Source organism: Castor canadensis, chromosome 4 (genome assembly GCF_047511655.1).
Source record: "Castor canadensis chromosome 4, mCasCan1.hap1v2, whole genome shotgun sequence".
NCBI classification, from domain to species: domain Eukaryota; kingdom Metazoa; phylum Chordata; class Mammalia; order Rodentia; family Castoridae; genus Castor; species Castor canadensis.
In genome coordinates, this window is record NC_133389.1 from 166,354,644 (window position 1) to 166,378,576 (window position 23,933).

Consider the following 23,933-nt stretch of genomic DNA (forward strand, 5'->3'; position numbering starts at 1 on the left):
GGGTTTTGCTGGGAGCCCTGTCCTCCTCCCTGGTAGTGGGGAACCTATAGGCCTGGGGTGGGTACCTCTTCTGACCACACCACTCATCTCTCTCTGCTCTGCCCCACCCTGATCCCCCTGGCTGTGGCTAGGTCACGAGTATGCAGAGGAGAACCTGGGCTTCGCAGGCGTGGTGGAGCCAGAGAACTTGGCCCGAGAGAGGAAGATGCAGTGGGTGCAGAGGCAGCGGCTGGAGCGCAAAAGCACGGTATGGACACAGGGTTGGGGCCAGGCACCCAGCCCGGCAATTTGGTCTCCCAAGCCTTGGCCTGTGGGTGCCTCCCAGAGCTCTGGCCTGTTCAAGTCAGAACTCTTAGAACCCAAGAGGGTGGGTGGCTGGGCAGGCTTCCCTGTGTTGGGTCCCTTTTCCAGCTTCTGTTCACCCAGCCAGTGCCTCTCACCTCGCAGTGCCCGTCCACCCTGGGAGAGGAGCGCTCCTACAACCCATTCCTGAGGACCCATTGCCTGGCACTCCAGGAAGCACTGGGGCCAGGCCCAGGTCTCACCGGGGATGATGGCTGCTCCCGGGCCCAGCTCCTAGAGGAGCTCCGTCGGCTAAAAGACACACACAAGAGCAAGTGACGTCCCCAGTCCCCACCCACCCCAGCCCAGCCCTCCCCCCACGGTGGAAGCCACCCACTGCCCACACCTTGCTATCCTTCTCATCACTAACAGCACCGCGCCCACTGGTCAAGGAGAGGGACAAAACTATGAGACAGAGAGGAGGAGGAGATAGAAGGCTTGGAGACATCCCACCCCCGCCCCAGAGTGCAGGAAAGGAACATTTCTGACCCTGCTAACTGCGGGGTGGGGGGGTCTCCCTCCCTTCCCCTCTCCTGGGACAGCAATAAGGACATGAAGGTTGCTGTTAGCTCCCCCTCAGAAGGCCTCCCTCCTACCATAGCCCTGGAACCCAGGGCAACAAGAGCCATGACCAGGTGGAGCCCATCTTCCACCTTCCCTGACCCAGAGTTGGGGGGAAAACTCACCCCCTAAAGTGGCCTAAGGTATGGTGCCTTAGGAAAGTGGTCACCAACAGGGTAGCCAGACTCTGGGTGACTGAGACTCTGCTCCCCTCCCCAAGCTCTCTTGTCCCTCTCTCCTTCCCAAGGCCTCCACCCTACCCCCCCACCCCCAAAGCCTCTCCAGGCAGAGCCATTCTTAAGAACACCCAAGGGCTGGAGGTTTGGCTCTGGCCAATCCCTGCCTGAGTGTCTTCCCTGCAGCCTAGAAGGGGGAGGGTCCTGGTTGCCAAGGAAGCCTCTGCCCCAGGCTGAGGAAAACCCAGATGCTGGGACAGAGCCTGACAGTCTTGAAAACCACATCTGCCCAGGGCCTGCACACTGTCCTCTGCCTCTGGGCTGGGCCTCAAGGACCGCCTTCCCAGGGGAGAGAGAGCCACAGTCCACCTCAGCCAGTGCAGTGTCTCCTTTTGGGCCTTGTTCTTAGGAGTTTCTGCCTGCCTTCCTCTAACTTAATCTGTCTTGCTTTATCCTCAATCTCTTTCCTCTTTGGGTTACTAAAGATTTATTGTTGTTCACCCTGACATTCATCTGGCTCTTTGCAGTTTGCCAAGAACATTCATTGCCATGTGCTTTTCCAACTGAATCCAGGGCCCCGTCCTGGCCAGGAGAGGGGCCCTGGAAGCAGAGCACAGAAATCAGAAGTCAAGTCTGAACGAGTTGCAGCTTCCAGAAGCCCAGGCCCGGGCACTCCCCCTCTGCTCATCCCTCGTCCAGCTCTGCCTCTCCTCTGGCCTTGGGTCCCTTAGGGGCCACAGTGAGGAACCCTGTGATCCTCAAGCAGGCATACCTGGGGTCAGCCGGAAACCTTGTCTTCCTATTGTCAGAGCCTTCCCTCGGGCTCTGCTCATGTCTGGTGACCCTCTAAGATGCCCCTGCCCTCAGTTTCCCTCCTCATCTGGCCTCTGCTGCCTTCTCCAGCTCCAGCCTCTGGAACCCACACTAGCAATACTTCCAGACTAGTAGTGTGCCCTGCCCCCAGACAATGCAGTTTCACGCCTCTGTGCCTTTGCTCATGCTGTCTCTTCAGGCCAGAATGCCTTCCCACTCCTGCCTCCTCTGCCTGGCAAACACCTGTTCATCTCTCCCAGGCCCCTCCCCCAGGAAAGCACCCCATGCCCCTCCCCTCTGGGCTACCTCTGCACTTTGTAAATGCTTCTCTCTTGTGCCACTTACCACACCGTATTTTACTTGTTTACATGTTTGTCTCCCCTTCTAGACTGTGAATCCTTAAGGGCATGGACTGTATCTTATGCATCTCTGTATTTCTGCGCCTAGCACGGTGCCTGGCACACAGTAGGCGCTCAATAAATGTTTAATGAATGAATGATTTAACCAAGGTCTGATCACTCAGTGGCTTATCTTTACTGCTGCATGAGTGAAAACAGCAGAGGCCTTCTCACTGTTTTTCTGACTTCACTCCAGGGCCCATAACTTGGGGTCACTGCTCTTTTTTTTTTTTTTTTTTATTCATATGTTCATACAAGGCTTGGTTCATTTCTCCCCCCTGCCCCCACCCCCTCCCTTACCAGGGGTCACTGCTCTTTAAGAGCTTCGGTCAGCCTCGCATGCACAAAGCCCTGGGTTCAATCTGTAGTACCACCACACCCCACCAAAAAAGAATAGCTTTGGTCAAAACAGACGCCCTAAACATGTTCCTTCCATGACCCCCACGAATTGGTTCAGTTTACAACGCGCTTATTTCGTTGTTTTCCAAAGCTTGAGGTGCACAGTCTATCACTGGCCAAGGGCAGTGGGAGGAGGGGCCGTACATCGTCACAGCCCAGCAGTGACGGGCATGACCTTGACACTAGCCTATTTTTACTTGCACACTCCAGGTCCATGCCTTAGTTGAGTATCTGTCTCTAGTTAAACTTTAACAATACTGTTTTGATTTTTTGGTATTTATCTTTGGGGGTCAATGTTTATTTTCCACAAGTGAGACTGCTTTTTAGTTCCTGAAAGTAACTAAAGACATTTATTGAAATGGGAAAATATAAAGTGAAGGTGACACTTGGCTGTGGCAAAACTAAAGATGGCCCTGGTACGGCTGAAGTCCAGGAAGCACTGTCTCAATGGCAGTCTCAATGGCAGTCTCAGTGGCATACTTTCTCAGGCCAGCCTAGGAAGGTTTTCCCTCCTGGCCACAGTTTAGCCTCCCCTCTTAGGTATGGCAGATAGACCATGGTCTCCACCTACCTGAGGAAGGGAGGTTCTGTGCTCTGATGTCTGGGTCACTGCTGTCTTGGTGGATGAGCCTCAGGACCAGGTCACTCTAGGAATGATCAGCTTCAAGAAGGAGAATTGTAGCCGGGCATCGGTGGCTCATACCTATAATCCTAACTCAGGAGGACTGCAGTTGGAAACCAGCCTGGGCAAATAGTTCAAGAGACCCTATCTCGAAAAACTCTTCACGAAAATAGGGCTGGTGGAGTGGCTCAAGGTGAAGGCCCTGAGTTCAAGCCCCAGTACCATACACACAAAAAAGGAGAATTGTAGGTTCAAGGCTAGCCTAAGGCACATAGATAGCAAGAGCCTGTCTCAAAATAACGAGGAAGAGGAGAAGCATTGGTGAGGAATTTTCCCAGACCTTGGATGATCCAGCTATGCCATCTGTTCTGAACAATGGATGAAAATGTGTATTTCCTAGAGCGCCATGGCACTGCCCAGTCACAACTAGACCATTTGTTTTTGCTTGCAGGACAGCAGGTGTCAATGGCCCTTGGTACTACAGAGATTGAACTAGGGCCTCACACAGGTGCAGTACCATTTGAGCCATGCTTCCAGCCCTTTTGGTATTGGTTATTTTTTAGATAGGGTCTCACTTTATGCCCCAGCCAGCCTGGGCCAGCCTCCTATTTATGCCTTCTCTTGTAGCTGGGATGACAGTTGCACCCCACACACTGAACCATTGGCTGAGATGAGGTATCTGTAACTTTTTGCCCTGGCTGGCCTTGAACAATGATCTTTCTGAACTCCACCTCCCAAGTAGCTAGGATAACAAGTTTGAACCACCATACCTAACTCAGAATCCTTTTAGGTACATGTGACAAATACTCAACACAAAGTAACTTAAAACAAAAGGAGAGCCTGTGAGATGAACAGCATCCTGTTTGGGTAGCACCCATGAAATTGAAAAGTACAGAGTTACATCATGGTGGCTTCAGGCAGGGATGGATCCAGGGATTCAAAGAGGATCTTCGTTGAGCTCTGTTTTTGTTGTTTTGTTTTGTTGTTTGTGTGTGTATGGTATTATTCTTTGACAGATTTTCCCACTGCAGTGGCAAGATGGTCTCTAGAAGTTGCAGCCTAATAGGCTACTAGTGCACTAGACCTAACAGAACTTCCTGCAGTTCAGGGATGGAGTTTCTTTGGTCTACCTTGGGTCATGTGCCCAACCCTGAACCAATCATAGGGGTTAGGGGAATGGGGTTCTCTAATTGGTCTGGTCAGGTCATATGACCACACCTGGACGAGCTGTATGAATCCCAACTGAACCACACCGAACTGAAAGGGGTGGGGGGTGGTCCCTAAAGGAACAGGGGTCCTGAAATGATGCCACACAGCAAAATCATAAATCTTCACCAAGCAGGGAAGAGGCATATGAAGCCACTTTGAAAAATGCTACATCACATTTCTGGCACTATGATTAATTACACGGAAGAAATGGAGGTGGACATGGCCTCAGAGGGGTTTGAATAATACGTAGTTTAAAAAATAACCAGCAAACAGTGCATTTTTGGTTTGCTTTTTTTTTCCTGGTTTACAGGCTATTTGTCTTTGAGAATAGAAAAGGAGAAGGGAGCAGGGAAAGTAGGCAGCCTTAAGCATTCCAGAGCAGAACAGAGAGGGGAAGGTGTAGAAAAGGTGAAAGCCCTGTGTGGCATGTGTGCTCAGGATAGGTTAGGCCTCCAGAGCCCTGCCACTGATGGAGGCTTTGAAAGCAGGTAGGAGCCTCATACTGATGGCTCATAAGCCCCAGCCTCAGGGCAACTGTGGGACCAAGTGGGAAAAAGAGGACTTGAAGTTGGACGATCCAGATACAAAGTTAGGTTCTGCCTGGCCTCCTGCAACACTGGACGGGTGACTCTTTGTCACTGAACCTCATTCTGGAGTGGCAGGAACTAAATGAGATGCACAGAGGCATTCACTTGAAAAGTAGTGTCCTCTTCCTCTGACTTATTAATCACAGGACAGCCCACCAGGGCAATAGAAAGTATTTAAGATCAGGGACTTTGGAGGCCCCATCTGGGCTAGGGCCCACACTTTCTGTGTATGGACTGGGAAGGTCACTTCATCTTTCTGCACCTGAGTTTCTCATCTGTCAAATGAGGATGATAATGGTACCTACCTTACAAGCTTATTGTGAGACTCAATATGTTAATACCTATAGCATTCAGCATGTAATCCCAGTGCTGGGATTATAGTTGGGTACACCATGCCTGATTCCCCACTATGTGAACACTCACTAGGTTGGTAGTTGTTGGTGAGTAGGTGCCAGATGGCAGCAGCCAGAGCCTGTCTGTCACACAGCAGAGAGAGGCCAACCCACCCAGCTCCATCCCGCTAGCCTTCTCCAGCATGTGCTTGCCCTGGCCTAAGGAGCACTGCCTGCGCTCCTTAATAGAGCTCACAAGACATTTCAGAAAGAGCAAACTATGACCCAGCATGCTTGAGGCCCCGGGTTCCATCCCAGCACCACAACCACCACCACACACACACACACACACACACACACACAAACTAGCAAACTGTATGTCAGTCCTTCTGCAAGCTACTTGGACAAACTCTTTCTGACACTAGCAGCCAGGAAACAGCCAGAATCAAGGAGAAAAAAATTTGGGGTGAGGAGAGATAAGAGAGTAGAAAACATGGGCCCTGGAATGTGAGGAGCCTGTGAGGACAGGCGGGTGTGGGGGAGTGGAGGCCCTATGCAGCTAGAGGGGCCTGCCCAACCAGCAGCAGAAGAGGAGGGGAGAAAGTGCAAAGGGCAGAGGACCAGGAAAGTCAATTTCCCACAGGCCAGGAGTCCTGGAAAACAGCAGGGGAGGAGAAGGTGAAAGAATAGGACATGTGTGCATCTGTGCATCTCTCCCTCTCCCCATCCTCCGCCTCCCACCCCCCCCCCGCCCCATGTGTGTGTGTGTGTGTGTGTGTGTGTGTGTGTGTGTGTGTGTGTATGTGTGTGGTGCTGGGGATGGAACCCAGGAAGGGTGCACCACTAAGCTACATCCCCACATCCCCAGCCCTTGTGTTTTATTTTTTGCTTTCAGTTTAATCCTGTATTTTTTTATGAATAGTTTTATTGAGCTATAATTCACTCAACACAAACTTCACCCTTTTATACAACTCCGTAGTTTTTAGTATATACAGTTTTATGACCATCACCACAATCTAATTTTAGAACATTTTCCTTATTCCAGAAAGAAACCCTGAGGCTATTTGACATCACTCCTTGCCTCCACGCCCCACGCACCCCGACACCAGGCAACCACTAATTACTTTGTCTCCACAGATTTGCCTGTTTCGGACATTGCATACAGATGGAATCATATGTGGTCTTTGTGACTAGTTTCTTTTGCTCAATGTTTTCAAGTCTCATTCATGTAGTCATTACTATTTCATTTCTAGCTGGGCACAGTGGCACAAGCTGGGAGTCAGCAACTCAGGAGTTGGAGGCCAGCCTGGACAACATAGCAGGACTTCATCTCAAGAAAAAGAAAAAAAGCAAAACTACTGTTATCCTTTGTGTAGTCAAACAATTTCCATTGTATGGAAATTACTGGTCAGTTAGGTTGTTTCTATTCTTTGGCTGTTATAAACAATGCTATGATTATTTGTGTGCAAGTTTTTGGGTGGACCTGTGTATTCAGTTCTCTTGGGTATCTACCTAGGAGTGGAATTGTTTAGCATATAGTAACTCCACATTTAACTTTTTAAATTTTGAAACAGGGTCTTGCTGTGTAGCCCAGGATGGCTTCGAACTCACAATCTTCCTACCTCAGTCTTTCGAGTGCTAGGATTACAGGCATTTGCCACCATACCCAGCTGCTGTACATTTGATGTTTTGAGGAAACACCAAACTACTTTCCAAAGCATCTTCGAGTTTTCTTAATCCACTCACAGTGACTTATGTACAGAGAAAGGGTGACTGAGAATTCACATTGGCTTTAAAAATTAATTTTCATGGCTGGGTGTAACACAGCAGTAGAGTACTTGCCTAGCATGTATGAGGTGCTGGGTTCAGTCCCCAGCACCGCAAAATAAAAATTTTTAATAAAAAAAAAAATGAAGTTGGTTACCAGTGGCTCACTCCTGTATTCCTAGCTATTTGAGAGGCAGAGAGCGGATGTGGTATGAAGCCATCCTGGGTAAATAGTTCACGAGACCCTATCTCAAAAAAGCCCTTCACAAAAGAGATGGTGGAGTAGCTCAAGTGGTAGAGTGCCTGCCTAACAAGAGTGAGGCCCTGGGTTCAAACCCCAGTACTAACAAAACAAAATTAATAAACGTAAATATAGTAAATCTTCAGGTCTTTGAATGTTTTTGTTTTCTTTTCTTTTTCTTTCATTTGGGGTCTTGCTTGAGCTCAGACTGGCCTCGAACTTGGTTTGCTATGTAGCTGAAGCTGGTCTTGAACTCTTTTTTTTTTTTTGGTAGGACTCATGGCTTCACACTTCTTAGACCATCACTCTACCATTTGAGCCATGCCTCCAGCCTGGCCTTGACTTTTGTTCCTTCCACGTGAACCTCCTGAGTGCTGGAACTACAGATGTATACCAGTACACTCAACTCCTTGTTTCTTATCTTTAATGTTATAATTACAATCCCACATGGCATTAACAAAATTATAAGTCAAAACCAACTGCCCGATTTAAATTAGAATCTCACCAGGTGTAGTGGTATATAACTGTAATCCTAGCACTTAGGAGGCTAAGGCAAGAGAATCAAAAGTTCAAGGTCAGCCTTGGATTCATAATAGCAACACACTGTCTCAAAAAACAATAAATAGAATCAAAACAAAATAACAACATCGTAAGACCAACGTTTTGGCCAGGTGAGGTGGCCAAACAGGATCACACCCGTAATCCTAACTATCAGGAGGTGGAGATCAGAGGATGTTGGACATCTCCGACAAAAACTTCTGGAGACTCATCTCATCCAATAAAAGCTGGCATGGCAGGGCATGCCTGTCATCCCAGCTACCTGGGAAGTGTGACTAGGAGGATGCCGGTCCAGGCTGGCCCCAGGCATAAAAGTGAGACCCTATTTGAAAAATAACTAAAGCAAAAAGGGCTACAGGCATACCTCAAGGGGTAGAGTGGCTGCCTAACAAGTAGGAGGCCCTGAGTTCAAACTCAGTACCATAAAAAAGAAAAAAAAACAAAAACAAAAACAATGCTCTAAGGGTTTGTTATGACTATAATTGCTGTCACTATTATTGTTGCTTGCGGTGGGGTTACATTCCAATAAACCCATCCTAAATTGACAATTGTAAGTTGAAAATGCACACCTAACCTATCAAGCATCACAGCTGAGCAGCACAGTCCTCTGTAGAGTATAAGTCGTTCCTCCTGCACAGTCACTGGGCTGACTAGGAGCTGTGGCTGGCTGCAGATGGTCACATGCTGCATCACTGGCCCAGGAACTGCGATATGCTTTCCTCTGGATGCACATGGCTTTGCCACCATCATAAAGTCAAACATGGCAAGTTGAGCCATTGTAAACTGGGGACCATCCATTTTAGTACTCCAGCTGGCAACATCAAGTTGGATTCTATGCCTGTGAGGTTATGCGTGACCCTGGACCAGGGCTTTTTTTTTTTCTTTCCTTTTCTAAGACAGGGTCTTGATAGATAGCCGAGGCTAGCCTCAAACTCATGACCCTTCTGCCTTAGCCTCCCAAGTTTTGAGATTACAGGTGTGACCACCATGCCAAGCATAAGCTGTGAGTTCTAGGGTCATTCTAATGACTCAGTTCTTCCCCAGCCTCTTAAGAATGGCAAATGCGCTCCCTGCTGGACAACATCTCAGGCTTGGGCTGAGACCCAGAACCTGCTGTCAGGATTTAGCTCCAAGGTCTGGGTGAAGTGAAGTGGGTTGATAGCCCTTTAAGAGGCAGTGGCTAGCTTCCTGTCGTCATGGAGACAGCTGGATACAGACTGCCTAGCTGAAGACATGTCTTCCAAAAGTTACTCCACAGGTGGGAAAGGGGGCTACTGTTCTGGAAAGGGGTGGGGAGCTCTTCTCCCTCATAACCTACTTGGTGGGTGGGGTGGTCTTGGCAGATTGAACTCTTCGGAATTGGCCAGGACTGGAGTGCTCCTGCCCCCATCCCCTGCCTTCTCCCCAGGGTCTGTTGTCTTAGCCTCTCCTCTCTCTGTAGGCCTCAAAGCCAAGGACCAACAGTCCCCAGTCCGGGAGCTTCAGCCACTCCCAAAGGCCAATGCTGAGGCCATTGACTTCCTCAACTCCCTCAGTGAGTCCAGACAGCATGGAGAGGAAAGTGCAGGCCTAGGGAGGAAACAAAACAGAAAGCCTAGACTGGCCCATATCTGTTGATGTTCTTTGAAGGGATAGGGAAGAGGGTCGGTCCTTATTTGCTAATTCCAAGGAGGGGGAGGCAGAGCCAGCTTAGAGATGCAAGTCATGGGAGGGCGGCTGGTGTCCGGTTCAGAGTGCTGGGCCTGGAGCCGGGGCTGATCCAGCTTCCTTGCCCTACCCCAGCTGAGGAGGAGCTGCAAATGCTGTTCTTCTCTGAGACCCTGGCCATTGTCTCGGACTCCGGGGAGCCTCAGGGAGAGTTGACCATTGAGGTGCAGACAGGGAAGTATAAGGATGAACTGGGTATCATGTCTCACTGCCTCATTGTGCACGCCTTTAGCCGAGGCTTCCTGGACAAAACGCTCAGCGGAAACTCCCTCCTGGGTAGAGTCCCTGCTGCCTGCTGCCCACTGCCTGTCACAGTGTTCCTCTCCCCTCCTCCCTGCCCCGCCCTCCCCCTCCCCCCGATCATTACTCAGGACCTAGCCCTTCACTTGTCTTGGGCCAGTATGAGGCACAGGGAAGGGGACCAGGGAGGTCACTCATGGCCACAGACAAGGACAAGTATAGCTCTGACCCACTGTGTAGTTTTTCAGTGGCCATATCACACCTAGTCTTCAAGCCTGGGTCACTACCCTCCCTTCCTTCCATGTCAGACCTGTGTCTCCTGTGACATCAGTGTTTGCCTCCCTGTACGCCAGGCTATGTCTCCAGAAAATTGGAGCTCATGGAACAACACAGTCAAGAATTCATCAAGGTACCTGCTATGGGTCTGCCACCCCCACCCACATACAACTCCAGAACACTCCATCCAGGACACCTGGCCTACCCGGTCCTCCAGCCTGAGAGCCAGGGGACTCCCTGGGGCCATGTGGGCTAGCCTTTGCCCTTGACCTGTCACCATTTGGCCTCCAAACTCTTCTGTGTCCCTCGCCCCAGTCCCAGCCACTTCACTAACTTCACGGTCATGTGGCTGTGAACTGTCAACACATTGGAAATGGTTTGTGCTTACAGCCTTCCCATAGAGTCTGTTCCCAAGTTTCAGTGGCTGTTTTTGTTTTCTGGGGTTTTGTTTGTTTGTCTTGAGACAAGGTAATACTGTATAGACCAGGCTGGCCTCTGGCCTCCTGCCTCAGCCTCCTGAGTGCTGGGATCACAGACATGCACCACCATACCCAGCTCATTCCCAAGTTTTAAACCCATGCTGTGAAGCGCACAGCTTAGCCTTATTGTCCTCCACACCACAACAGCTAATCCTGAGCTTGTCTACATATGAAGGCTTTCTTCATCCGTTTTAACATCAAAAAGTTAAGCCTCAGTTTTTCCTTTATGAAGAAGAATGAGCAGGTGACCTGGTAGCAGTGTAGGGAACAAGTCCCTGATCCCCGATTCATGCGCTGGCCCTTAGTTCTTCGTCCTCCCCATGGAACGGAAGACAAGCTTGCTGAAGAAGGACGAGCAGCTGGTCGTGACCAGGAGCGTCAGGGAGGGTGAGGTAAGGCCGAGAACTGAGTTTGAACCATTCTCCACAACCTCCTCAGAACCATAAGCAGGGCCAGGAGCCTAGACCAAGGACTGCCCAAGGACCCATGTCCCACACCCTGCTTGCCCACCCTCTAGGCCCCTTCCTGGCTCCAGGTCCCTGACTCTCATCTGTCCTGAACAGGAAATGAAGACTAGCACGTCTGTATTCTCCTGGCACTCAACTGCGGGCTTCCTCTCTGAAGCTGCCAACCTGGTGCTGCTGAGAGTGATGGCCTGGCGCCGGACAGTACCCAGTGATGCCCGCTTCCTGGCCTTCGACATTGAGGGCAAACTCGGCTATTGCACCTACGTGAGGGGTCTCCCTGTGCAGGGGACGTGGTCTGGGGACAAACTGGAGGGGACACGAAGGGTACTGAGATGGGAGAGAAGATAGCTTTGGAGTGGAAGCGCGAATAAGGTGGGGATAAATCAGGAGGATGACAGTGAGACAGCCTAGGACAGGAGAAAGCAAGAACTGGATGGTCAGAGAAAGGATTAAATGTGTCCAGGTGAAATTAGTGAGAGGGATCAAAAGGTGGGGGCAGTAAAGGGAGACAACGCATTTAGCATCAGTCAGTCCATGAAAAATGTAGTGGGAAGAAAATACAGTGAATGGCTGTCTTAAAGACACATTATCCGGGGCCTTGCACATGCTAAGCAAGTGCTCTGCCACTGAGCTACATACCCAGCCCAAAGATGTATCATCGTTTCACTATGGGAAATTCAAATGCCACTCCTGAAGGGAGTTCATTTTTGTTTATTTTGGATAAAATGTGGTACCATTCCTAGGATCTCCTGCACCATGTGCTTCAGAGATTTACCTTTGAACACTCAATAATCCCAGTAAGACACGTGGGGGCTGATTCATCTTTGACTTTGTAACCTACATTCTAGACTTGTCCTTCACAAACACAATAAGCTGCACAGCCAGCTCCCTCTTTCTTCAGACACCTGTTGAATATTAGCTCTGTGTGGCGACAGCCATGAACAGGGGTTAAATTTTCACTGCAACAATGGCACGAGCCTGAGACCACCACAAATCTCAGTTGAGTCTCACCCCTCAGACTCTTGCTACCTCCCACAACTGGGCCCAGTAGCCCCCGTCCCCAGTTGTCTCCCCATACTAGTCCCTATAATGGAATCTGCCCACTAGAAGCACTGGTTGTTAGGATGGCTTGGGGGTGGACAGGGACAAGCTGTAGCTGGCTCTCTATAAGGGGCCCCAACTGAACGTGGGGGTGCAGCTCAAATTTTATGGCTCCTGAGGGACTGAACAGTCAAGGATTGCTTATCACTGATGAACAAGGGATGAAGGTGTGAGGACAGGGCCAGAGGGAGGGGGCCGAGACCTTGGTGGACATGCAGCTTAGCACCCTCTGTCCGATTTGGCTTCTACAGCAAGCCCTGGGCTTCCAGACGATCCAGGTGGGCCACCAGGAGGCCGAAGTGTTCATCGTGGAGCAGGCTGTACAGTCGGATGAGGGCATCCCCTCGTCCTGGCAGTTCTACTTGCTCTCTGATGGGTGAGCACTGATGGGCAGGGGGTGGGGGGAGTGTCACGTCCACGGATCGTGCTCAACGATAGGGTGGGACAAAGTGGAGTCAAGCTGGTCTTGGCCACAAAGAGTTGATATTTGCTTTTATTTATTTATTTTGAAGGAAGGGTTTCACCATGTAGCCCAAATGGCCCCAAACTTACAATCCTCCTGCCTCTCCGCCTGAGTGCTGGGATTGCAGGCATTTTTTTTTTTTTAATTTTTTCTAAGCAGGGGCCTGCTACTTGTCAAGCCCTGTGCCATTATGTGGAATATGACCCAGGAACTCAAAAGATGAGAGGCAAATAAACAGAGGTTCCCAGGGTGGCTCTCAAAAGGGACAACTAAGGTTGTTATATCTTAGTCAGCTCAGCTACCATAACAAAATACTACAGGCTGGGTGGCTTAAATAACAAAAGCAAACAGAAGTTTGCTTCTTCACAATTGTGGAGGCTAGAAAGCCAAGGTCAAGGTGCCAGCAGGGTTTTTGTTTTGTTTTGCAGTGCCGGGATTTGAACTCAGGGCCTACACCTTTAGCCACTCCACCAACCCTTTTTGGTGATGGGTTTTTTTGAGATACTCTGGCTGGCTTTGAATCGTGATCCTCTTGATCTCTGCCTTCTGAGTAACTAGGATTACAGGTGTGAGCCACCAGCACCCAGCACAGGGTTGGTTTCTGATGAGGCCTCTCATCCTGGCTTATAGATGGCCCCTTTTGGCTATGCCCTTTTTTCTATATGCAAGTAGATTTCGACAGCTCTCTGGCCTATCTTCCCATAAGGAAGGACACCAATCTAACTAATTAGGGCCCCACCCTTATGACCTCATTTAACCTTAATCACATTCTTGAAATTTTTGTTTTCTTTTGCAGCATTTGCTAGGCAGGTGCTCTACCACTTAATCACCTTAATCCACCAGCCCTTTAATCACCTTCTTAAAGGCCCTATCTCCCAAATCCCATCAACAACAGGGGTTTGAGGTACAACTCATTGTGCTTGGCACAATTCAGTTCCTACCAGGGAGTCTGGAAAGACTCACTCTCCCTTCTGCATTGCACTCCAGGCACCTGGCTAAGAGAATCCAGGTGGGCTCCTCAGGGTGCTGTATTATCACCAAAATGCCAGTCTTGAGGGAAAAGGGTGAGTCAGCCCAAGCCTGAGGCCCAGCTGGTGGGAGAGGAAAGGGGAAGTGGGTGAAACCTGGGGCCTTCCGGGGTTTGCACAGGACCCACTGTGCTACAAATGGGTCAGGAGCCTGGAATCAGATGGGAAACTGCCTTCCTGCACCTGACCCACGGCAGTTGGGTCAGACCTCTTGCGAGGACCCCTTGAGGCAACTCTCCACCTTGGGCAAAATCCGGGGGGTCTGAACTCAACCTTCTCCTTGGCTGTCCCGGGATCCCACGGAGAAAGATCGTGGGGTGGGGGAAGATCGTGGGGTGGGGGAAGACCGTGGGGTGGGGTAAGCGGCCTGACTCCCTTCACCCAGATGAGACTGAGCCTCCACCCACGTTTGAGAAGAAGCCCCTGCTGTGGGAGGAGGACATGGAGCTCTACTCCAGGTTCCTGGAGCGGAAGGTGAGACGCGGCTGCAGCCGGCCTGGGGCGCCCATTATTTCCCGGTTACTGCTGTCTCTGTGCCCGACTGAAATGCGCACCCCTGGGGACCTCGGGGTCCCCGGCGAGGGCTCAGGACCACCCCGTGCCCCGCCAGGAGGAGTACCGCCTCAGCCACACCCGCTACCTGCGGCAGCACCCCGAGGCCCAGGCGCTGGTGTCGGACTTCCTGCTCTTCCTGCTGCTGCGCCAGCCCCAAGACGTGGTCACCTTCGCCGCCGAGTATTTCGGTTCCTTCGCCGCGCACCGCTCGCCGTCCCCCGCCCTGCGCTCCTCCCACCGGCCCAGTCCTTTCCGCTCGCTGGACCCGGAGGAGAACGGCGGCGACGACGACGACGACGACGACGACGACGACTATACCTATGACTACGAGTTCGGAGCGGATTAGGCGGGCCGGGCAGGAAGCGGGGGCGTCGGGGCTGAGCCACCCCGAGACCAGACGCGGACCGGACGCACCGGGGGCGGACGCGCGTTCCGGCTGCGGCTCTTGTGGGAATAAACGGGGTCTTCCCGCGGCCCTTCTGTACCAGCAGGGACTGTCCCGGGCCCTCGTCTTGTGCCTTGAGTCAAAAATAGGAACCGTTAACTTCGTTTATGGAGCGAGCCTTTCTTCCTAGACGCTAGTTTCACCATTATCCCCATTTTACAGATAGGAAAATAAAGGCCAAGTAACTCTTAGAGTAGGGAAGATGAATTCGAACCTGGACTTTCGAGCCCACAGTCTGAGTCACTAGGTAGCAGGGATGCAGGGCTTGACACTCAGAATCGTTACAGATTACACTAAGCATAACCCTCCTCCCCATCCCCAGAAAAGGAACGTAGGAGGAGGGTGTGGGAGGCACGTGGTCCACTCCAGGCCTTGCTCAGCATTCTTGGGCTCCAGGTCCTCTGTGTTCCAACGACACGCAGGGGTGTGCACGGGGTTTCCCCAGTCACCCACTCTGGAGGGAAAAAAAAAAAAAAGGACGGGGGATGTCTCCTTCTTTAGGCTCCTTGCTTACTGTCCGTTCTGGCCAGTGGCTTGAATCTGCGGGCGGTGGGCTATTAAGCAAGCTCCCTTGAGGCTGCTGGTAACGAGGGTGCAGGCTCTGTGCTCCATCCATGCTTCCAGTTGGGCCTGAAGCTGGGAGAGGAGGGTCTCTGAGCAGCTCTGGACCCCGGCGCATCCTAGGAGCTGTAGCTACAAGGCTGAGTGAGGAGTGTGGCTGGCTAGCTGGCTAACTGACTGTCCAGGACCAAGGAATCACCAAAAACGACTGCAGGGAGAACCAGCACTTGAGGTGACCTTGAAGAGTTCTCTCTGGCCAGGCCTCTCACACTCAGCTTTCATTGGTTGAAACGGGGTGCCATGAACTTCCCCAGACAGGCCCCAAACCTCAATCCTCCTGATTGTTGCCTCCTGAGTAGCTAGGATTACTGGCGTGTGCCAGTAACCCAGCCCTACTGCTTCTGACAAGGGTCTTCTTGCTAAGTCAACCCATGGTAGAAGAAGGGGAGGGAGGGAGAGAGGGAGAGAGATGAAACTTGCAGCCTCAAGCCCTTTTATAATCGGTATTAATCCATTCATGATGGTGGGGCCGCATAGCCTAAACACTTCCAACACCTACTTTTGGGGGGACGTATTCAAACCCTAGCAAAAGCTCTATAAGAGGGTCTTACTGGGGATTGAACTCAGGGCAGGACTGGAGGCTTCCTGTAAATGAAGTTATACAATTGGTGGTCATCTGTGTCTGGCTATTCCAGGTTAGTCTACATTGCAGAATGTGTCTGAACTTTGTTTCTTGTTGAGGCTGAATAGTAATCCATTGCATGTACATTCCATGTTGAGTTCACGTCCACTCGGGTCATTTCTGCCTTTGGCCACTGTAAATAATGCTGCTTTGGACACTGGGGTTCAGATGTCTGTTGCCATCCCTGTTTTGCTACAACCAGGATATTGACATTGACACAATCTCATTGATCATTTTCAGGTGTCATACTTTTTTTTTGGTGGAACTAGGGTTTGAACTCAGAGCTTCACACTTGCAAAGCAGTCACTCTACCACTTGAGCCACTCCAGTCCATTTTGCTCTAGTTATTTTGGAGATGAGGGTCTCATGAACTGTTTGCCCAGAATGGTCTTGAACTGCAATCCTCCTGATCTCAGTTTCCCAAGTAACTAGGATTACAGGTATGAGCCAACACTGACCGGCTCCCACCTTTTCTTATGCCCATTTGTGGGTACATTGATTTCTGTTCAAATTTGTCATACCTGGTTTCTGCATCCACCACAATGCTCAAGAAACTGAACAGTCTTAACACTGAAAGAATCCGCAAGTCATCTGCATCCTCACCCATCTCTAACCCCCAGCCGCCCTGATCTGATCTTCAGCTCCAAAACTTTATCACTGCAAGACATGTTACTTAAATATAGTAATACAGTTTGTATCCTTTTTGTATATGTGCCTCCAGCCCATCTATCCTTTTAGTGGGAGGCTGGGGTTTGAACTCAGGACTTTATGCTTACATAGCAGAAGCTCTACTTCTGAGTCACTCCACCAGCCCTTTTTTGTGTTGAGTATTTTGAGATAGGTTCTCGAAGACTATTTGCCTGGGCTGGCCTCAAACCTTGATCCTCCTGATCTCTGCCTCCTGAGTAGCTAGGATTACAGGCATGAGTTTGTGCCCAGTTTATCCTTTTGTTGTTGTTGTTGTTTGTTTGTTTTAAACACAGATTATTTCATAGTTTCTGTGTGTCCAGGCAGGGTTAGCTGTATTTTCTGCTTCAGGGTCTCTCGTGAGGTGACATCAGTGCTGGCAAGGACTGAGGTCTCACCTGTGCCCAGTGGTGTGTGACTGTCACCCCAGCTAGGCAGGAAGCAGGAGGATTCCAAACCAGGCTGGCCCCAGCATAGACCAGAGACCCTATTTGAAAAATAACTAAAAGCAAAAAGGGCTGGGGGAGTACCTCAAGTGGTAGAAGTGAGTTCAAACCTCAGTACCTCAAGAACTGGGCTCTCCACAGGTAACCTTCGAGACTGACTTTTTCATTCAGCATAATTCCCTAACGATTTGTCCAAGATAGCATATGTGTCAATACTTTGTTCTTTCTATTTTTCCCCTTCTTTCTTTTTGGGGGACTTGGGTTTTTTGAACTCATGGCTTTGTGCTTGCAAAGCAGGTGTTCTATTGCTTGAGCCACACCTCCAATCTATTTTGCTCTGGATTTTTTTTTTTTTTTTTTGGTGGTACTGGGGTTTGAACTCATGGCTTCATGTTTGCTAGGCAGGTGCTCTTACCATTTGAGTCACTCTGTCAGCTCTTTTTTTGTGATTTATATATATATATATATATATATATAAATTTATATATATATATATATATATATGGTATCTAGAACTATTTGCCCAGGGCTGGGCTCAAATCATGATCCTCCGGATCTGAGCCTCCCAAGTAGCTAGGATTACAGGGGTGAGCCACCTGCACCCCAGCACTAGCTGAGCAGCAATCCTGATATGTATGTACCACGGCGTGTTAGGCAGCCACCTGTTGATGGATATCTGGAATGGTTCCAGTTTGAAGTTATTACAAATAATGCTGCCGTAAACATTCGCACAGGTTTTATGTGGACATGAGTTTTCATTTTTCTGGGATAAACACGGAGGCGTATTTTCTGTGGTGTGGATGTATCACGGGTTGATTAACCACTCATCTGTTGAAAGACATCTGTGTTGTGTCCAGTTTGGGCTGTTGTAAATAAAGCTGCTATAAAAATTGGTGTACAGATTTGTATGTGAGCATAAGTCATTCTCCAGGGAAGGTGCCCAGCAGTGCTGTTACTGGGTGTTGCATGTTTAGTTTTTTTTAATCTATGCTGGAGGTGGAACCCAGGGTATGCCAAGCACTCTACGAGTAAGCTATCCTTAGCCCCACATGCTTAGTTTTTAAAGAAATTTGCAGCCGGGTGCTAGTGGCTCACACCTTAACCCTAGCTACTCAGAAGGCAGAGATCGGGAGGATCGAGGTTCGAAGCCAGCTTGGGAAATAGTTCTTGAGACCCTGTCTCAAAAATACCCAGCACGCACGCACACACACACACACACACACACACACACACACACACACACAAAAGCTGGGGAGTGGTTCAAACAGTAAGAGCGCCTGCCTAGCAAGCATGAGGTCCTGAGTTCAAACCGCAGTGCTGCCAAAAAAAGAAATTTGCAAACTGTTTTCCAGAGTTCAAATCAGCAACAGAGTTCTGTTAGGATTTTAATTTGCATATTCCTAAAAGGTAATGACTGTGAATACCTCATGCATTTATTTCCATCTGGACATCCTTCTTGATGAATTGACTGTTCGTGATTTTTGTCCATTTTAGTTGGCTTTTTTTATACTGATGAGTTTAAGAGACATATTTTAAATACTTTGCCATATATGTGATTTGAAAACATTTTATTGAAGCCCGTGTCTCAATTTTTCATCATCTTCATGGGGACTTTCATAAAGTAAACATTTTTTATTTGGACTTTTTTTGGTGGAACTGGGGTTTGAACTCAGTGCAAAGCAGGCACTCTTCCAATTGAGCCAATCTCCAGCCCCTTTTGCTCTGGTTAGTTTGGAGATGGGATCTCGAGAACTATTTGCCTGGGCTGGCAGCTTCCCATCATCTAAAGTTTTTGGTTCAAAAGTCCTGCCTAGCAAGCATGAGGCCCTGAGTTCAAACCTCAGTACCACAAAAAAAAAAAATTGGGGGGGTAGGTGCCGGTAGCTCACACCTGCCTAGCAGTGTGAGACCCTGAGTTCAAGCCCCAGGATCCCCCAAAATAAAAGTTTTGTTTTTATTGTTGCACTGGGTGGGGTACACTGTAGCATTTTCAAAGTTCTTACAATGTATCAAATATATCATACTTGAATTCAAGCCCTCCACAGCTCTCCTTCATCTCCCCTCCCCCTGGTTCCTGGAACAGTTTCAACAGGTATCATTTTTGCTTTTACATACATGTATACACACTATTTGCACTGTATTCATCCTCCTACCTCTTTCCCCACCACCTACCACCCACCACCGGTGCCAAACCGCTCCCCCTCCAAAAAATAAAAGTTTTAATTCAACATGGGAACATCCCAGCTGTGATTTGACGGCTGAGAACCTGCCTAAGACAAATCCTGTCTCCTTACCCTCAGTACTCTGACACCACATGGGTGGGTTTCCCACAACAAACAACTCTCCATTTCTCTGTGGAAATCAGAGCCATCTCTCTCTCGATGTCTGAAATGCTTCAATTTGGTTTCTCAACTTGATTTTTTTTTTTTTTTTTTTTTGTAGACTGGGGTTTGAACTCAGGGTCTTCACCTTGGGCCACTCCACCAGCCCTTTCTTTGTGATAGGTATTTTCGAGATAGAGTCTCTTGAACTATTTGCCCTGGCTGGCTTTAAACCACAATCCTCCTGATCTCTGCCTCCTGAGTAGCTAGGATTACAGGTGTGAGCCACAACAACCTGCCTCAACTTAATTAGATTGAGAGTTGCCTAGGAGATTAGGAAAGCATTGCTCTGGGGCGTTTTCAGAGGGGAGTAAAAAAAGGCGGAGACCTGCCCTGAATGTGGGAGATGTCATCCCAGAAGATGGGGGCCCAGATGGAACAAAAGGGGAAAGCTCAGAGTGTAGACTCTCCCCCCAGCCCCTGTATGCACGTGCACGAGCATCTGTCTGTATGTCTGTATGTCTCTCTCTGCCTCTTGGTCACCAAGATGTGAGCCTCTCTACATCTCCACACTTTCCCCTCTCCATGGGGGACTGAAACCTCTGAAACCATGAGGCAAAATAAATCCTAAGAGAATGACAGAGTGTCACAATATCACAAAACAGCATCTGTGAAGGTAGAGGATATAAGGATATGTATTGAAAGCAGTGGAAAAATGGGGGTGGGAGGTAAGGGAGAGTAATGGAAGGGGGTGAATGGACCAAAATAAAGTATACTCACAGGGGGGTACATTGAGAACATCACCTCTTTGAACATCACCTTAAATATTAATAACAAAAGACAGGACTGTAAAATAGGGGAGGGTGAATGAAGGAGATGAAGGTGAGGGAATATGGTTGGTGGACTTCATAAACTTATATGAAATAGAACACAGAAGCCTCTTGCAGTTGCTTTGAATGGGATGAGGGCCAGTGATCTAGTCAATGTACAACATAAGCCTATTTGGAATTGTACAATGACTCCCCCTCTACCACAAGTACATCCTAATAAATTAAAAAGAAAAAATGAATTCTTCCTCCCTTAAGTTGTTTCTGTCAGCTTTTTTTTCAGACTGATGGAAAAACTTAACATGCTATCCTGTGATGTAACTCAATTCCAACTCTTAACTTCCTGGAGTTAGCACTGAGTAAAGGACTCAGTACCACAAGACTCCACCACCGCCACCATCCCCTGACCCCTCCACGCCACCATTTCCGAGGCCAGTTCCAAGTAGTGGGTCCCTAAGTTACACACCCTTCTGTCTAATTTGGCTAATAATTGGAGGTTCTCAGGGTCAGTGATTCGTGACTCACAGAACTCAGAGAAACGCTTTATTTACGGTTACTGGTTTATTATAAAGGATACAACTTGGGAACACCCAGCAGGAGTACACAGGGCCAGGCACCATGTGGCATAGAAGGGAGCGTCAGTGCCTCTTACCACTCAATGTGTCATCAACCTAGAAGCTCCCAGAAACCCGACATGATGAGGTCCCATCCTATAGGAATTGTTGATTAAATCAATCTCCAGCCCTTCTCCCCTCTTTGCAGGTGGAGGACAGGCTACAGATTTCAGTCTTCCAATCACAGATTTGGTTTCTCTGGCAACCAGCCCTCAGCCTCTGAAAGTTGTTACTGACCCAGGCCTCTTTTCCCCTGCACAGTATGCCAATCACCTAAAGGACAAGTTTTTTTGTTTTTTTGGTTTTTTTAATTTGTAATTTTGTTTTTTGAAAGGGAAAGTTTTGGGCACTCTCTCTTGGGGGGGCTCTACTCTTCCACTTTATGTTTTTCTATCTCAATAAACTCTCCTGCTTTACGAAGGAAGGAAGGAAGGAAGGAAGGAAGGAAGGAAGGAAGGAAGGAAGGAAGGAGGAGGGAGGGAGGGAAGGAAGGAAAGGAAGGAAGGAAGGAGGGAGAAAGGTAGAAAAAGACAGAAAGAAAGAGAAAGAAAAATAAAAAGAAAGATGTATATTTGGTCTCTCATACTGTGATGTTCAGGGGACAGAGCTACTAAAAATCTGTGACTTTCAAGGTGGCAAGAGGCAAGGGAGTCTTTTCTAATTACTCGTCTGTCCCTTTCAACCACACCTGGGTTTATGTTAACGAGGTGACTGTGAACCAGGTTGCGAGGAGCATGCATCAATCTTCCAGCTTCACTTGCTTTCAGCTGACCTTAATATTCTCTAATTTGGGAGGTCACAGAGCTGAGCCATAGATCGTTGGTCTCTCATTAGCTCTACCGTAGAGGACACCAGTGGCAAAAGGGTCACGAGGGTAACAGTTGCCTAGGTTACTTTCCGGGGGACTCAAGGCTGTTTTATGATTATGACTACGGATGCACGGCTTCACCTCCCATGTCCTGAGTCACCAGGCTTTCTTTAGTCCAGAAATATTCCTAAGCCAGCAGAGTGCTAGTGGCTCATGCCTGTAAGCCTAGCTGCTCAGAAGGCAGAGATCAGGAGGATCATGGTTCGAAGCCAACCCCAGCAAATAGTTCACAAGACTCTGTCTCGAAAATACCCAACACAAAAAAGGGCTGACAGGGTGGCTCAAGGGATAGAGCACTTATCTAGCAAGTGTAAGGTCCTGAGTTCAAACCCCAGTGCCACCAAATATATATATATATATAAAACCTCTTGCTTATCAGGCAGGCATTTTACCATTTGAGCCATGCCCCCAGCATATCTTTTGGTTTTTGAGTCAAAGTCTTTGTAGCCCAGTCTGGCCTTGAACTCAATCCTCCTGCCTCTGCCTCCCAAGTGCTGGGATATCAGCGAAACTTTTTCTTTTCTTTCTCTTTTTCTTTCTTTCTCTCTTTCTTTCTCTCTCTCTCCCTTCCTTCCTTCCTTCCTTCCTTCCTTTCTTCCTTCCTTCCTTTCTTCCTTCCTTCCTCCATCCCTCCCTCCCTTCCTTCCTTCCTTCCTTCCTCTCTCTCTTTCTTTCTTTCTTGCTGTTTGCAGTTCGGGGATTAAACTCAGGGCCTTGTGCTTCTTACACAAGCATTCTGCCACTTGAGCTGTGCCCCAGTCCTTATGCTTCTGGCTTATTTCTCAGGTAAGATCTCATTAACTTTGCCTAAGGTTGGCCTAAGACTGTGATCCCTCTGTCTCTATTTCCTGTGTAACTGGAATTACAGGAGTGTACCACCTTGCCTGTCTCAAGTGCACACATTTCTTACATCACACTCCCCTTATTTTCTGAGTCCTGAGATCTCAGACTTTGAAGTTGGAAGCTGCATGACAATTCAGGCTTTGACTCTTTGTTTTGTTTTGTTTTGCAGGACTGGGGTTTGAACTCAGAGCTTTGCACTTGAAATGCAGGCACTCTATCCCTTGAGCCACTCCTCCAGTCCATTTTGCTCTGATTATTTTGGAGAGGGGTCTTTTGAACTATTTGCCCAGACTGTCCTCAAACCTTCATTCTCCTGATCTCAGCCTCCTGAGTAGCTAGGATTACAGGCGTGAGCCATCGGTGCCTGGCTAGGGCTTTGACTCTTCTTCTTTGACAATAGTATAAGGCTTGAATGGGTGTGAGCAAAGGAAGTAGGCAAAACTGGCAAGGAGAATTTGGTCTCTCCCTTATTTACCCAGAGGCAACAGACTGATAACCCTCAAGCTGAATCTAGCCCACTGTGTGTTTTTCTTGGATTACAGAGCATTTTCAGTTTTTTGAGCCTAATATTCAAAGACATATACAAGCTGAGTGTGGGAGTGCACACCTGTAATCCCAGCACTTGAGAGGCAGGAGCAGGAGCATCATTTGTTTCAGGCTACATAGATAGACCCTGTCTCAAAAAAAAAAAATTAGGTAAAGTGTGTGGGGGGGAGGGTACTGGTGGGGGGGAGGGTGAAGGAAGGAGGTTAGGTGACGGTATATGGTGGATGGACTCCATATACCTACATGAAATAGAACAAAGAAACCTCTTGCAATTGTTTAAGTGGGTCAGAGAGGGTTGAGGAGGAAGAGAGGATGGGGGTGATCTAACAAATGTACAATATAAGCCTAATCAACATTGTCACTATGAATCCCCCTGTATAATGAATTCCAATTTTCCAGTATTCTTGACAAATCAGAAGCCATGAAATAGTGTGCCAGCATTCCTGCATGACAGTTGGCTGGAATGCTTCAGCTACCTCCCTCATCAGTCAGAATACATGACCTGTGTTTTGCCATAGTCTCCACCACTCCTTATTACACCTTCAGTGCTGAGGAGAAGTCATTTGTCATTCAACACTGGTCTGGCACCATTTTTTTTTTTACTTCCAACCTGTCTCCTAGCTTACCTTAGCTCCCTGGCCTCTTTGTACAACCATATCTTCAATCTCTTAGTCTCAGCCTTTCCCTGTAACAGAAGAAACAAGCCCCGGGAGGGATATGGTCTGGTAACACTCTCAAGTGAGCCATTGACAGAGTCCCAGTGCCCCTTCCT

At 48.7% G+C, this 23,933-nt stretch overlaps 2 protein-coding genes across 6 annotated transcripts in view; both read left to right on the plus strand.

Annotated features, from left to right (window-relative positions):
- Positions 1-7,237, plus strand: part of Pnkd (PNKD metallo-beta-lactamase domain containing) — a 68,138-nt gene extending 60,901 nt beyond the window's left edge. For 3 of the 4 annotated variants that reach the window (XM_074071706.1, XM_074071707.1, XM_020184486.2), the window contains 2 exons: positions 132-247; positions 448-2,396. In XM_074071706.1, the coding sequence (XP_073927807.1) occupies positions 132-247; positions 448-621 (290 nt within the window). In that variant the 3' untranslated portion in view covers positions 622-2,396. Of the gene's footprint in view, positions 1-131; positions 248-447; positions 2,397-6,692 lie in introns of those variants that run through there. The other variant, XM_074071708.1, reaches the window with a different exon arrangement.
- Positions 7,238-9,039: 1,802 nt separating this feature from the next.
- On the plus strand, positions 9,040-18,009 carry Catip (ciliogenesis associated TTC17 interacting protein). Of its 2 annotated transcripts, XM_020173365.2 has the most exons (10): positions 9,040-9,263; positions 9,447-9,539; positions 9,788-9,988; positions 10,306-10,361; positions 11,013-11,099; positions 11,271-11,438; positions 12,527-12,651; positions 13,726-13,802; positions 14,152-14,240; positions 14,377-18,009. In XM_020173365.2, the coding sequence occupies exons 1-10, from the start codon at positions 9,239-9,241 to the stop codon at positions 14,665-14,667; spliced, it is 1,212 nt and encodes a 403-aa protein (XP_020028954.2). In that variant the 5' UTR covers positions 9,040-9,238; the 3' UTR covers positions 14,668-18,009. The 2 variants fall into 2 exon arrangements, with proteins under 2 accessions (XP_020028954.2, XP_073927815.1); XM_074071714.1 differs by having other exon boundaries at positions 14,152-18,009.
- Positions 18,010-23,933: the final 5,924 nt, after the last annotated feature.